The sequence below is a fragment of the Oncorhynchus gorbuscha genome, linkage group LG25 (assembly GCF_021184085.1).
Source record: "Oncorhynchus gorbuscha isolate QuinsamMale2020 ecotype Even-year linkage group LG25, OgorEven_v1.0, whole genome shotgun sequence".
Taxonomy (NCBI): Eukaryota; Metazoa; Chordata; class Actinopteri; order Salmoniformes; family Salmonidae; genus Oncorhynchus; species Oncorhynchus gorbuscha.
In genome coordinates, this window is record NC_060197.1 from 16160170 (window position 1) to 16174844 (window position 14675).

General features: G+C 43.8%; 1 protein-coding gene across 1 annotated transcript in view; it reads right to left on the minus strand.

Moving 5' to 3' along the window:
- Window positions 1-5260: 5260 nt before the first annotated feature.
- The window catches only part of LOC124013805 (synapsin-3-like), a 124076-nt gene continuing 114661 nt past the window's right edge, over window positions 5261-14675 (minus strand). The window contains exons 11-14 of the mRNA XM_046328342.1: window positions 9595-9726; window positions 9380-9410; window positions 9060-9222; window positions 5261-7866 (exon numbers count right to left, since the gene is read on the minus strand). Coding sequence (XP_046184298.1) covers window positions 7743-7866; window positions 9060-9222; window positions 9380-9410; window positions 9595-9726 — 450 coding nt within the window. The 3' untranslated portion in view covers window positions 5261-7742. The remainder of the gene's footprint in view (window positions 7867-9059; window positions 9223-9379; window positions 9411-9594; window positions 9727-14675) is intronic.

Here is a 14675-nt window from a genome sequence, read left to right on the forward strand (position 1 = left end):
CTTTTCTCTTACAGTTAATTTAACCAAATCCATGTAAGGACGCAAGGGCATGCTACTTCAAAATATGGCTAGTTATTATTAGCCTGGTTCTGTATGGAATGCAGGCACATTATGGAACACAGGCCAGGTCATTATCAATTATTTGGAAAACTATCTAAATTTAAAAAATTGGTGTGACCCAATTGTATGCTGGTGCCACCACTGAAAGAGTTGGTAGCAGTACCAGTGCCACTAGTGGAAAAGTGTAGAACCCTGCACACAGCTATTAATATAACGCATTGTCATCCCTACTGCCTCTGATCAGACGGGCTAACTAAACACAAATACTGTGTTTGTAAACTGTCTGAATGTTGGCGTTTTCCCCTGACTGTCCGTAAATTAAAAACAAGAACATCGTGCGGTCTGCTTTGCTTAATATAAGGAATTTGATTTATAGCATTTACTTCAAGTATGAGTTGAGTATTTTTCAACCACTGTACTTAAGTACATTTAAAACCATATACTTTGACTTTTCCACAAGATGTGTTTTACTAGGTAGCTTTCACTTGAGTAATTTTCTATTAGTATAAGTAACGTTTCTTTACTGTTACTCAAGTATGACAATTGAGTACATTTTTCACCACTGCTTTTACACAAGGGTGAAACTGAAATGTTAGTTTAATGTTGCAGGTGAATAAATAATTACAAGTATTATGTAACAAATCAGGAAATACAGAATATGCCTAGTCTGTGAATTCTACAATATTTTTTCATTACAGGTGAATGCAAAAATCAACATTCCATCAGAGGTATTTTATGAAGAATACTATATACACCTTTAAATATCACTTGCAGAGGCCAGTCAAATAACTCTGTGGCCTTATGTCATCACCTTTAATGACGATGTACTTATGCGTGACATGCACAGGCAGTCCCTTTGTCTACACCCTGGCACCCTAAAACTCAGAATTGGACAGTGAGGATACAGTTATAATTTCTACACATTCCACAACTATGAGGGTGAAACCATGGTATGGGTTCTTTCAGCACCTATATTCATATATGACACCTCACACTAGTCACCTGCACCTGAGGGGCAAGAGGTCATTTTCATTTATGGAGTTTACTGAAATGAGTGCTTTGACTAAAAGGAAAACTCCTTAGAGACAGGCCCTATGTGTAATGTTACTCAGCTGATATGTACATATATGCAAGTTTTTAAACCCGATTTTAATCCTCGTCTTAAATTAACCAAGAGGTCAAAGGAATACTCACCTGAGACTAAATTTAAACACTCACTTACTCACTTCTCAACAGTCCAGATCATAGCAAAGTAAGGAATTCAGAAAACTATTTGTTCTCAAATGGGCCCAGGCCATTGCCAATCTCCTACTCCAGGGATAGGCAACACTGGTCCTGGAGTGCCACAGGCACTATATTTTGTATTTATTTATCCGACCTGGAAACCTAGGCGGGTTTTAATTTAGGCAAATTCTGAACTGGGCCCAGTTTCCCAAAAGCATCTTAAAGCTAAATTCTTTGTTAGAACCATAGGATCAATAAGTAGCTAAGTGCCTAATTGGGATTAAATTTACATTTACATTTAAGTCATTTAGCAGACGCTCTTATCCAGAGCGACTTACAAATTGGTGCATTCACCTTATGACATCCAGTGGGACAGTCACTTAACAATAGTGCATCTAAAACTTAGGGGGGGGGTGGGGTGAGAGGGATTACTTAACCTATCCTAGGTATTCCTTAAAGAGGTGGGGTTTCAGGTGTCTCCGGAAGGTGGTGATTGACTCCGCTGTCCTGGCGTCGTGAGGGAGTTTGTTCCACCATTGGGGGGGCCAGGGCAGCGAACAGTTTTGACTGGGCTGAGCGGGAGCTGTACTTCCTCAGTGGTAGGGAGGCGAGCAGGCCAGAGGTGGATGAACGCAGTGCCCTTGTTTGGGTGTAGGGCCTGATCAGAGCCTGGAGGTACTGAGGTGCCGTTCCCCTCACAGCTCCGTAGGCAAGCACCATGGTCTTGTAGCGGATGCGAGCTTCAACTGGAAGCCAGTGGAGAGAACGGAGGAGCGGGGTGACGTGAGAGAACTTGGGAAGGTTGAACACCAGACGGGCTGCGGCGTTCTGGATGAGTTGAAGGGGTTTAATGGCACAGGCAGGGAGCCCAGCCAACAGCGAGTTGCAGTAATCCAGACGGGAGATGACAAGTGCCTGGATTAGGACCTGCGCCGCTTCCTGTGTGAGGCAGGGTCGTACTCTGCGGATGTTGTAGAGCATGAACCTACAGGAACGGGCCACCGCCTTGATGTTAGTAGAGAACGACAGGGTGTTGTCCAGGATCACGCCAAGGTTCTTGGCGCTCTGGGAGGAGGACACAATGGAGTTGTCGACCGTGATGGCGAGATCATGGAACGGGCAGTCCTTCCCCGGGAGGAAGAGCAGCTCAGTCTTGCCGAGGTTCAGCTTGAGGTGGTGATCCGTCATCCACACTGATATGTCTGCCAGACATGCAGAGATGCGATTCGCCACCTGGTCATCAGAAGGGGGAAAGGAGAAGATTAATTGTGTGTCGTCTGCATAGCAATGATAAGAGAGACCATGTGAGGTTATGACAGAGCCAAGTGACTTGGTGTATAGCGAGAATAGGAGAGGGCCAAGAACAGAGCCCTGGGGGACACCAGTGGTGAGAGCGCGTGGTGAGGAGACAGATTCTCGCCACGCCACCTGGTAGGAGCGACCTGTCAGGTAGGACGCAATCCAAGCGTGGGCCGCGCCGGAGATGCCCAACTCGGAGAGGGTGGAGAGGAGGATCTGATGGTTCACAGTATCGAAGGCAGCCGATAGATCTAGAAGGATGAGAGCAGAGGAGAGAGAGTTAGCTTTAGCAGTGCGGAGCGCCTCCGTGATACAGAGGAGAGCAGTCTCAGTTGAATGACTAGTCTTGAAACCTGACTGATTTGGATCAAGAAGGTCATTCAGAGAGAGATAGCGGGAGAGCTGGCCAAGGACGGCACGTTCAAGAGTTTTGGAGAGAAAAGAAAGAAGGGATACTGGTCTGTAATTGTTGACATCGGAGGGATCGAGTGTAGGTTTTTTCAGAAGGGGTGCAACTCTCGCTCTCTTGAAGACGGAAGGGACGTAGCCAACGGTCAGGGATGAGTTGATGAGCGAGGTGAGGTAAGGGAGAAGGTCTCCGGAAATGGTCTGGAGCACTCAGGAACAGTTTCCTACCCCTGCCCAACTCCTAGACCCAGACCTCACGCCAACTCAAATAAATAACGAATCTGAGTCTAAGGAATTTTGGGATTATCAATAAATATCCTGACAGTTGTGTGCTTTCAAGAGAAGTCAGAGGACTCACTAACAGCCTTAAATGGAGAAGACTTGTCTGTGATCGGACACTCACACTGAAATCTGGGACTTCAGAAACAGAAAGTGGGTTGGTGGTAGTTAACCACACTGCACACTGCCCTAACCCACCTGGACAAGAGGAATACCTATGTGAGAATGCTGTTCATCGACTACAGCTCGGCATTCAACACCATAGTACCCTCCAAGCTCGTCATCAAGCTCGAGACCCTGGGTCTCGACCCCGCCCTGTGCAACTGGGTACTGGACTTCCTGACGGGCCGCCCCCAGGTGGTGAGGGTAGGCAACAACATCTCCTCCCCGCTGATCCTCAACACGGGGGCCCCACAAGGGTGCGTTCTGAGCCCTCTCCTGTACTCCCTGTTCACCCACGACTGCGTGGCCACGCACGCCTCCAACTCAATCATCAAGTTTGCGGACGACACAACAGTGGTAGGCTTGATTACCAACAACGACGAGACGGCCTACAGGGAGGAGGTGAGGGCCCTCGGAGTGTGGTGTCAGGAAAATAACCTCACACTCAACGTCAACAAAACTAAGGAGATGATTGTGGACTTCAGGAAACAGCAGAGGGAACATCCCCTATCCACATCGATGGAACAGTAGTGGAGAGGGTAGCTAGTTTTAAGTTCCTCGGCATACACATCACAGACAAACTGAATTGGTCCACTCACACTGACAGCGTCGTGAAGAAGGCGCAGCAGCGCCTATTCAACCTCAGGAGGCTGAAGAAATTCGGCTTGTCACCAAAAGCACTCACAAACTTCTACAGATGCACAATCGAGAGCATCCTGGCGGGCTGTATCACCGCCTGGTACGGCAACTGCTCCGCCCTCAACCGTAAGGCTCTCCAGAGGGTAGTGAGGACTGCACAACGCATCACCGGGGCAAACTACCTGCCCTCCAGGACACCTACACCACCCGTTGTTACAGGAAGGCCATAAAGATCATCAAGGACATCAACCACCCGAACCACTGCCTGTTCACCCCGCTATCATCCAGAAGGCGAGGTCAGTACAGGTGCATCAAAGCTGGGACCGAGAGACTGAAAAACAGCTTCTATCTCAAGGCCATCAGACTGTTAAACAGCCACCACTAACATTGAGTGGCTGCTGCCAACACACTGTCATTGACACTGACCCAACTCCAGCCATTTTAATAATGGGAATTGATGGGAAATGTAAATATATCACTAGCCACTTTAAACAATGCTACCTTATATAATGTTACTTACCCTACATTATTCATCTCATATGCATATGTATATACTGTACTCTACATCATCGACTGCATCCTTATGTAACACATGTATCACTAGCCACTTTAACTATGCCACTTTGTTTACTTTGTCTACACACTCATCTCATATGTATATACTGTACTCGATACCATCTACTGTATGCTGCTCTGTACCATCACTCATTCATATATCCTTATGTACATGTTCCTTATCCCCTTACACTGTGTATAAGACAGTAGTTTTGGAATTGTTAGTTAGATTACTTGTTGGTTATCACTGCATTGTCGGAACTAGAAGCACAAGCATTGCGCTACACTCGCATTAACATCTGCTAACCATGTGTATGTGACAAATAAAATTAGATTTGATTTGAGTTAATAAAGTTGTATGCTTTAAATGCAAAGTGAGAGACAGTCAGAGAAAATGGAAAGTGCTGATAATTCCAATGTTGCCGTAAATTGATTTGTAGGTACTCGCCTTGTAAATCCTCGGTGTTCTATGAGTTTCACGCCCTAAAGATCCCGTGTCTGGTTATTCCTTATGACAAAGACAACGGGGACATGATGCTATGCATTCTACAGTACCTGAGATGGAGAATGGGATATTACATGGTTGTATAACAATGCTTTGTCAATACGAAAAATAAAAAGACTTACCACTAAGTGTAATAAAATATGTCACTTTTAATAAAAACTGAACAAAATAACAAAACAATGTTAAAATAACTTGCATCTATAACACTACCACACATTATGCATCACACACTTCATACAGTATAAGCAGCCAGACAACAGCAACTATTTACATGACAATATTGTTACACCAGAGGCACACCAGGGGTCAGTTTTCATGCCACACGTATATCAGTAACACACAGGGGGGCACACAATGCCTTCCAGCAGATGCTCATCACAAGAGGATATGTGACAGTAGGTTCTGTTAGATCAGAAAATAAGAGATGAGGACGGCTATTCAACGCTGGTGTAGATGACTTCTGAGCATCTGTGGAATGGCATAGGGCAACCTTTAATAAGCATACATTTTTTAAGGGCTATTGCCGTTAGTTCTCCATTGCAATGACATGTAAATGTAAATCATGATATGAAAACCATGTCATATTCATTTAGTTATTGACCGTAGATAGACTCATTTATGGGTCTATTGCCTTTTACTTACAGGAAATAACTACTTGAGTGACAGTACATCAAATTTACTGTATGAACATTAGGATTAAAATTGTAGGATTACATGCAGACATACAGATTAGGTCAAGTGAAAGCCATTTGTTTTTTTTTTGTCTTAATTCCACCCACTTCAGAGTATTAGTGGTAACTACTATTAGCAGCACAGCTTGCTGGAATTGAGGTAGTTACTAGATGACCTCACCACTCAATTCTGAATTTCTTCAGTGTCTTTAACATTATTTGCTTACTGAAAATGGTCAATTAACAAATGACTAAATAAATCACTATGGATGTGTGGCATTCACAAGCTTACAGCATTATACCTATGTACACCATAAATCAACAATCGTAAAAGCAAAATGATTGAATCGTTAGAAGCGTAACTAACACTCACAGTGATAACGAGTAAACAAAAAAAAACAGATTTTCAGTAAATCATTGTTTTGTTATGGCTTTTCATAGTAGTCGGTACTTTGAATTGTAGAAGCATTTCACATTCAACAGACAAAATAAATCAAACACACAGGTTTTACAATACAAACATATCATTTGGTCCATTTTGATAATAATACCTTACTATGATTGGCATATATGTTTAGGACAATAAATAGTTTGAAAGTGAAAATACAATCTTAACTGTTTAAAAATGCATTTAAATCAAGATGGAGAGAGTTTCATTTCACCCATATTGCTGATCGTGCGACTTGAAGTGCAATTACTAAAGAAAGTATGGGGACAATAATATTCAATCCATGAAATAGAATTGGCATTTTTCATACCAGTCAAAAATGTTACCCTAAAGAACAAACAATCCAGTCATGTGATTGGTCTGTCCTTCTCTATTATAATGAGATGGGGAGGTGGGATAATATGGACACTCAGCTATCAGATAGTGTCGTTAGCGTAGATAGCTACCACATATGCACATATTCTGAGTATTACAAGACGACTGTCTTTTCCTGAAGTGGATACAAGCTATAGACATACCAACACATTGCAAATCATGTCTATTCTTAGGTCGACAACGCTTCAAAACCCAAGGATCAGAAGTAAATGTAATTCTCCCAGGAGTATTTGCAACCTTACGGTATGTACAGAATTAAAAGGTAACTGATCTTATAACCATTGAAGCAAAGACGTCAGCTCTTCTTCTCTGTGTTATGTACATAATTCCCACCTTTCAATACACAGCAAGGGAATAGTAGTGAATCAAATGCCCAATAATAATAATAAATAAAATGTTCATAGTGCTATTTACACTGGATAGTTCATAAATGCTTAGAACTTAGGGAAGAATTGTCTGTGATGGAAGACTTAAGATAATATTTCCACCTCGTATAATTGCAAATTGACAGGTACAGTATATAGCCTAAACTATCTTGACCTAATGCAAGGAATTTTAAATCAAAAATACTTTGTTACTCAAAGGCCAAAGCAAAATCGCAAATCATTATATTGTAATATCAGCCAATCAATATGTATGGGTCTACAAGACATGGCAATCGTATTTCTATGAAATGACACTGGCAAAATGCTAAGCATTGCTGGTAAACCTGGCTCATACACTATTATTGGTCATTTATAAATACTGTAATATTGCCTTTATCTCCCAAAGTATATCAAGATCCTTGAAGTTGATAAAACACAAATATGACCAAAAGAATTAATCAGATGAACAAATTGAATGCAAACCTACATCTCAACTACACCAACCAAGCAGTACTAGATGAACTATAGCCTAATGTAGTATTAAAAAAAAGAAAAAAAAAGACGGATGATTCTGAGAGGTGGACGCTCTCAACCTGCCATTTATGGGTAAGAACAGGAAGTAGGAAGTGGTGGACAGGAAGATCCCGCTCTGTGGGTTGACTGAGCGCGCGCCCTGTAAAATAATGGTATCTTGGACTTCTTCTGGAGGCCAATGGCTGACAGTAGGCGGATGGATATGGGGAGCCTTGAAGTTAGTCGGAGAAGAGGCTGGCGAAGGACTGGCGCAGGCTGCGGATGGTCTCTGCCTTGGCCTCATCGTCCGTGGCGTTCCCCTTCAGGGTCTCAGTGAAGGTGTTGGTGAGCGACTGTGATTTGCTGCAAGGAGCGAAAGTGAGAGTGAGGCTGAGGCCTGAGGGACATGCAACATGGAGAAGGTGGATGTATGTGCGTGCATTCATGCATGCACATGTGTGAAGAGGGTGCGAGGGCATCGTATTCTGCCAACTTCGCCACTGCACAGTTTGATCAACAGAGGCTGGCCAACGACACACACAATAGGGAATAAACTAGTGCACTTTGCTCTCTAAGGCCAACAACATTTTTACAAAGGAGCTTATTAATCTTAGAAGACACATGTTAATGTTTATTATAGCAAAGCCAACGACATGGACAGAAATACAGTCAAACTTTAGAAGTGTATCCGAGCCAGGAGGCAAACTGAGGAATGGTTGTGGAGAAATCTAGTTGCAAATTGCCCAACCGACAACCCCTTTGCCATGTACAGCCAATCCATGTTGAACTAGGGAGGAGTTACGAGAGAATCAAAACTAGAGGTAGTTTCACTCTTATCACATATTATTTTCTGAAGAGGTGTCTGGAGCTGAGCATCCTGGAAATGCAGGCCATTATTAACAGCCATTAAACAGGAACAAAAGTTGGCATGTCAAGAGATTATAGTAGAGTATTTTTGTAAACAAGAAGAGTCGAGCTACAGGAGCATGTTCGGTAAAATCTTTATACAATGTCTCCATCTAGCAGCCGTTTGTGGCATCTGCACAGATCTGCTCTGCAAGTAGATATATTCCTAGTACTCACAGAGAAGGTTTTAATGATCAGACAGTTTAAGGTTTTCACAGAACTTTCACTAGAGATCCTAAGCAATAAGGCCCGAGGAGGTGTGGTATATGGCCAATATAAGACATTATAAACTGGATGGTTCGAGCCCTGAATGCTGATTGGCTGAAAGATGTGGTACATCACATTGTATACCATGAGTATGACAAAATATGAATTTTTACTGTTGTAATTATGTTGGTAACCAGTTTATAATAGTAAAAAGGCACTTTGGGGGTTGATGGTATATGGCCAACATACCACAGCTAAGGGCTGTATCCAGGCACTCCGCGTTGAGTCGTGCGTAAGAACAGGCAGTCATGGTATATTGGCCATATAACACACCCCCTTATGCCATAATTATATTCTTCTGTTGAGTTAGTATTAGTATTACACACCCGTGTAAACATCAGCCTTGATCATGGAAATGAGATTTGAGGCATTTGATCACTTACTTCAGTTGAGGTGGTTGTTTCTGGGAGCCAGGGCCGGTGGCGGCGGGAGGTGGGATGGGTCCTGGCTGGAAGGCCTGGCTGGGAGAGGTGTTAGCTGAGCGGGCTCGCTGAGGAGAACCCTGAGCTGACTGGGAGGGAGAACCAGAGCCAGAGCGATGCCCACCTGCAGTGCGAACACACACTCATGTTTCGTCTGAGACACTCAAGGCACTACTATGTGTATTTCTCAACACATATCATAATATTCATATTCACCACAACAGCAATCAATTGTTGTAGTAATCAAACTGGTGATAAGATGTCGATGGAGGTCTCTTTACCTTGGGCCCTTCTTGGCTGGGTAGTCTGTGGCTGTGAAATGAAAAGCATTGAAAATGGACAGTAATAGTGCATGATGCATGGTTGGTTTGATATACTCCATACACAAGGGCTTATTTGAAGCAATTATTCATTACTTCTGAGATCGAATCTACATAATCAATTCAAATACAAATCCATAGTGTTACACTCTGGAGAAGAGGTGAAAGAGATTTACCTTCACAGCACTGGGCTGTGGTGTGTTGATACCGAGCAGCACGCTACACATCTTATTGATCACTAGATCAGTGATCAGCTGCCTGTCCTCCTCCACGTGCTCACCAATCAGAGGCATGGAACTGTCCATCACCTAGATGACACAGGAGAGGTACAGCAATCAGAATGAAGAACAACACGGACAGTTTAAGCAGGGATTCTGGACTGAGTCAATGCAAGTAAATGGGAAATTCACTGTAAATCCATTTAACATGATTGACTTCATTCTTGCCACTAGAGAGCAGTATTGTACATCTTATTTGAGTAGCTAGGCCTAATGAAGATGATGGTGAGGGGGTGAAACCATTACAGTTTTGATGTTGGAGCACAATGATTAAAGGAGTCTATTGACCGCTGAAATGTGTATACAGTACTATAGGCATAAACATGAGACTTGTGACTTCCCCCATATTATTACGGTCATTATTTTAGTACATTTAGTACTTATTTCATAACTTATGGGTGGACACTGGATGTCAGGACATGACACGGCCACATAGATAATTGACTCAACACCGTAGCATTTCAACTCACAATACATGTGCTTTGTTTGAAACCATCTCCGCAAAGCAGGTGGCTCTCCATCGATCCAACAGCCATGCTTTCCTCCGCATGAGAGGGTTGTGCCAATGCCGCACCAAATGAGAACCAAAACAGACGAAAGTGTGTCTCACAGGCTGAGGGAGAGAACGGAGGGAACACTTTGCCAGCAGAATGCATGTGTTGTGTCCCCAGAGCGGTATCAGGCCGCTGCACGCATTGTGGCCAGAGCACACTGTAAACAGACAGAAGTCCTTTCATCCATGTGCCCCTTGTACACAGGCAAGTGTCTGTGTGTGTGTGTGTGTGTGTGTGTGTGTGTGTGTGTGTGTGTGTGTGTGTGTGTGTGTGTGTGGCTGGGAGATGGGTAGAAGGAAGAGAACTGGGCGGGTGATGTGTCTGTTGGGGTTGCCCCTTTTTCATAACCAGTGGTGTAAACCAGTGGTACTTAAGTAAAAATATTTGAAAGTACTACTTAAGTATTTTTTGAGGTTATCTGTAATTTACTTTACTAATTATATTTTTTACAACTTTTACTTCACCACATTCCTAAAGAAAATTATGTACTTTTTACTCCATACATTTTCCCTGTCACCCAAAAGTATTTGTTACATTTTGGATGCTTAGCGGAATAGGAAAATGGTCTAATTCCCACACTTATCAAGAGAACATCCCTGGTCATCCCCACTGCCTCTGATCTGACAGACTAAACACATGCTTTGTGTGTAAATTATGTCTAAGTGTTGGAGTGTGCCCTTGGCTATCTGTAAACAAAACAAAAACAAGACAATTACGAGGTCTGGTTTACTTTTGATACTTAAGTATATTTAAAACCAAATACTTTTAGACTTTTACTCAAGTATGACAATTGGGTACTTTTTCCACCTCTGGACATAACCATAAGGGACTGGGACTGGGACTGATTGAGCCCTGGAGGACTGGCAGCTGCAGCCGGGACCCACTGCAAGCCAGGAGCCACTTCAAACGTGGTGCAGTGGCAGCCAGAGTACCGGTTACACCCTGGTGATTTATTGGGATATAGACTCATCTAGCAGACGACAAGGCTGCAGTTAGTTGCCCTTTAGTATTAGAACATGGAGAGGTGTTGTTTTTCTCCTCTTTTATTGGGCTGCACAATGTTCTTTCCTGCTGCTGGTCTGGACGCTGTGTTCTGGAATGGAAAGATTAAGGGTTGGAAATGGTGAACTCTTTACTCGGCCGGACAATACAGAAACTCCAAAGAGGCCATTGTTGTTTGTTTACGTTAGCTAAGAGATTTCTATGATAGAGTGCAACATTTTTTTATGTGAAATGGCAAGTGCCAGATGTACACCTAAGTATGTGTGCCAAAATTCTCACACAGATGTTGTTGAACTATCCATGCAAACGATTTTCCGTTGAATACAGCTAGTAATACATGGAACGTATATAGCACGTTAAGGACCCAAAGTCGCTTTACAATTATAAAAACGAAAAACAACAACAAAACAGGAGTCAAATCAAAACATCAGACTAAACATTAATAAATGGATCAGTGTATGAGGAGGGTTGGGATCTGGATATGAAGCAGGTTTGGGTAAGTGGTAGGGTAAGGCCTAGGTACTGCGCAGAATGGTGAAGAGAGGAGTGTCTTAGTAGTGTATTTCTTTGCTTGTATATGTGCTGGGGGGGGGGTCTTAAGGGTAGGCCTTGCCAAAGAGGTGAGGCTTTAGGAGGGCCTGAAAGATAGTGATGGACTCCGAGTCACAGATGGCTGGAGAAGCCCCTGTCGCCAAAGTGCTGTCAGGACTTAGTGTTGGTGAGGAGATGGGCTGCAGAGTTTTTGAACCATTTAGATCTTATGGAGGGAGCTTGATTTGATGCCGGAGGGTAGTGAGATGCAGTAGTTAAGAAGGGAGGAGATGAATGCATGTATGAGGGTTTCAGTGGCAGGACGGGAGAAGAACGACCTGACCGTGGCAATGTTTCAGAGGTGGAAGAATGAGGTCTAAACAGTCTGTCTTATGTGGTATTCAAATGAAAGGGTGGAGTCCAGGATGACGCCAAGGTTTTGTGCATGGAGGGAGAGAGAGACAGTGGTGTCGTCAATGGTGAGGGTGAGGTTGCCAGCTTTGGTGAGGGTGGAGAAGTTCTGTTTTATCACTGTTGAGCCTAAGGAAGTTTTGTTTTTATTGTAGAGAGGCAGGATTCAATGTTCGTCAGAGGTGGGTTGAGGAGGGATTTGGTGCCGAGGTACATCTGGGTGTCATCGGCATAGAAGTGGAAGTCAAGGTTGATGTCACGGTGGATCTGACCATGAGGGAGGATGTAGATGAGGAAGGTACCCAGCACAGAGCCCTTGGGAACACCCTGTATAACTGCAGCTGAGTCTGAGGTGTGGCCATTGAGGGAGATGTTGTAGGTCCGGTTTGCGAGGCATGATTGTAGCCAGGCCCTCCAGCATGGTGAGGAGGATCTGATGGCTCACCGTGTCAAAAGCAGCACTCCAGTCAAGGAGAATCAGGATGTTGAGGGCACCAGCATCAGCAGAGATGAGGTCATTGATAACTTTGAGGAGTGCAGTTTCAATACTGTGGAGGGGCGGAAACCAGACTAGAGAGACTCAAACAGGTTGTTGATTAGCAGGTGGGTTTGTAATTGGGAGGCAACTGTATGTTCTGGAGTCTTGGCAAGAAAGGGGAGGTTGGAAATGGGGTGGAAGCATTTGAGGAGGGTAGTGTCCAGTCCTGGCTTTTTTAAGATTGGGGTGACTGCAGATGTTTTGTAGTTGTAGGGGACAGTTCTGTTAGCGAGGGAGAGGTTGACAATGTGTGTGATATATGGACAGACAACAGGAAGGCAGGATTTGATGAGAACAGTGGGGAGATGATCCATGGAGCAAGTTGTACACTTGGAATACATGAGTTTTGACATGTTTTTAGATATAAGGAGTCAAATAGGGCCAATTTGGAGAGCCAGGTTTCAGGTGTGACTGTTGGGAGGTTGACAGGGAGAGGGGTGGCTGAGGGAGATTGATCAGTCAGTAATGAGTTGATTTTGGTGATCTTGTCCTTGAAAACCTGAAAGAAGGAGTTGCAGAGTTCAGTGGAAGGAGTAGAGAAGGTGTCATCACAGGGCTGAAGTAGTTTGAGAAGTAGATGGCCCTGGCATCACGGAGGGCATCTCTGTAGGTGGAGAGGTGTAGTTTGTAGGCTTCAGCGTGGACAGTGAGGCCAGACTTCCTGCTCAGGCACTCCAGACAGCAGCCAGCTTGCTTGACAGGGCATGAACCTCAGGGGTAAACCAAGGGGAAGAGGAGACCGGTTTAGTTTGGAGGGGGGCCAGAGAGTTGAGGGAGTCAGATAGAGTAGTATTGAATTGGGCAGCTAGTTCATTAGGTGAGTTGGGGGTGTGGTCAAGGGGCAGGGCAGGGCAGATGGCATCAGAGTTGGAGGGGGTCAACAACTTTGATGTTCAGTGTTGTGAGTATGAGGTAAGTGAGAAATTAAGGATTGTGTGGTCAGACAGTGGGAACAGGGAGGGCGAAATAGGAGTTAGGTTGAGGCCAACAGAGCAGACGAGGTCAAGTATGTGTCCATTGATGTGAGTTGGAAAATGTACTTCTTGGATAATATTGAAACAGTCCAGAACAGCAATGAAAACAGAGGCAGGTTTTTAGTTTGATGAGTCCACATGAATATTCATATCACTAAGCAACATTAAGTGTGGGTGGGGGGGGGGTGTAAGCAATGTATTCAAATGAGAGACCGTAGGGCGAGACAGTTCAGTCCTTTACAGATAGTAGGGCGAGACAGTTCAGTCCTTTACAGACAGTAGGGCGAGACAGTTCAGTCCTTTACATACCTTAAGGAAACATTTTGACATTCGCCATATGGTTAGTGAGAAAGTCCACATTGCAAATGTACGGTCCCTTCCTAGACGTCCGACAACGTTTCTAAAGTTCGAGGACGGCGTCGGGCCATGCAGCAGGGCCGGGTCTTCCAGGAAGTCATCAAACGAACTCTCGGACATCCGGTTTCCGTTTTATAACATTTTCCAATTTTGGTCATTTTTCCGCTCTCCCGGTAAATCCCACAAGAGGGCAAATGGAATCATATTGCAAACGTACAACACATCACCAATCACGACGTGTCCTTCTCTCCTAAACGGAAAAGATTTCAAAGACGAAACTTGGTGAGCATAGGTTTGGCATAATGGGCAGTTGGCCCCGAACAAGATGGCGTCTAGGCCTCAACGGTTTTTGAGTTATGGCCATTTTTCTGGGATTAAAGGTAAAAATGTTTCCGCTTCACGTCCAAGTAAATGAACCTATGGTGTCAATAAAAAAGAACCAGCCATTTATCTATCGTAATTTAAGAGAAATCGTACAATGTCAAATTTTTTAAGTTACAGATCCAGTTGCAGCGTGTTCAGACAAATCTTTTTGAATTGTGTTTCCGAGCAATGCAAGATTTCTGTGATTCTGAAATAACACACACTCATTCAACCCTCTGCAAATAAGTC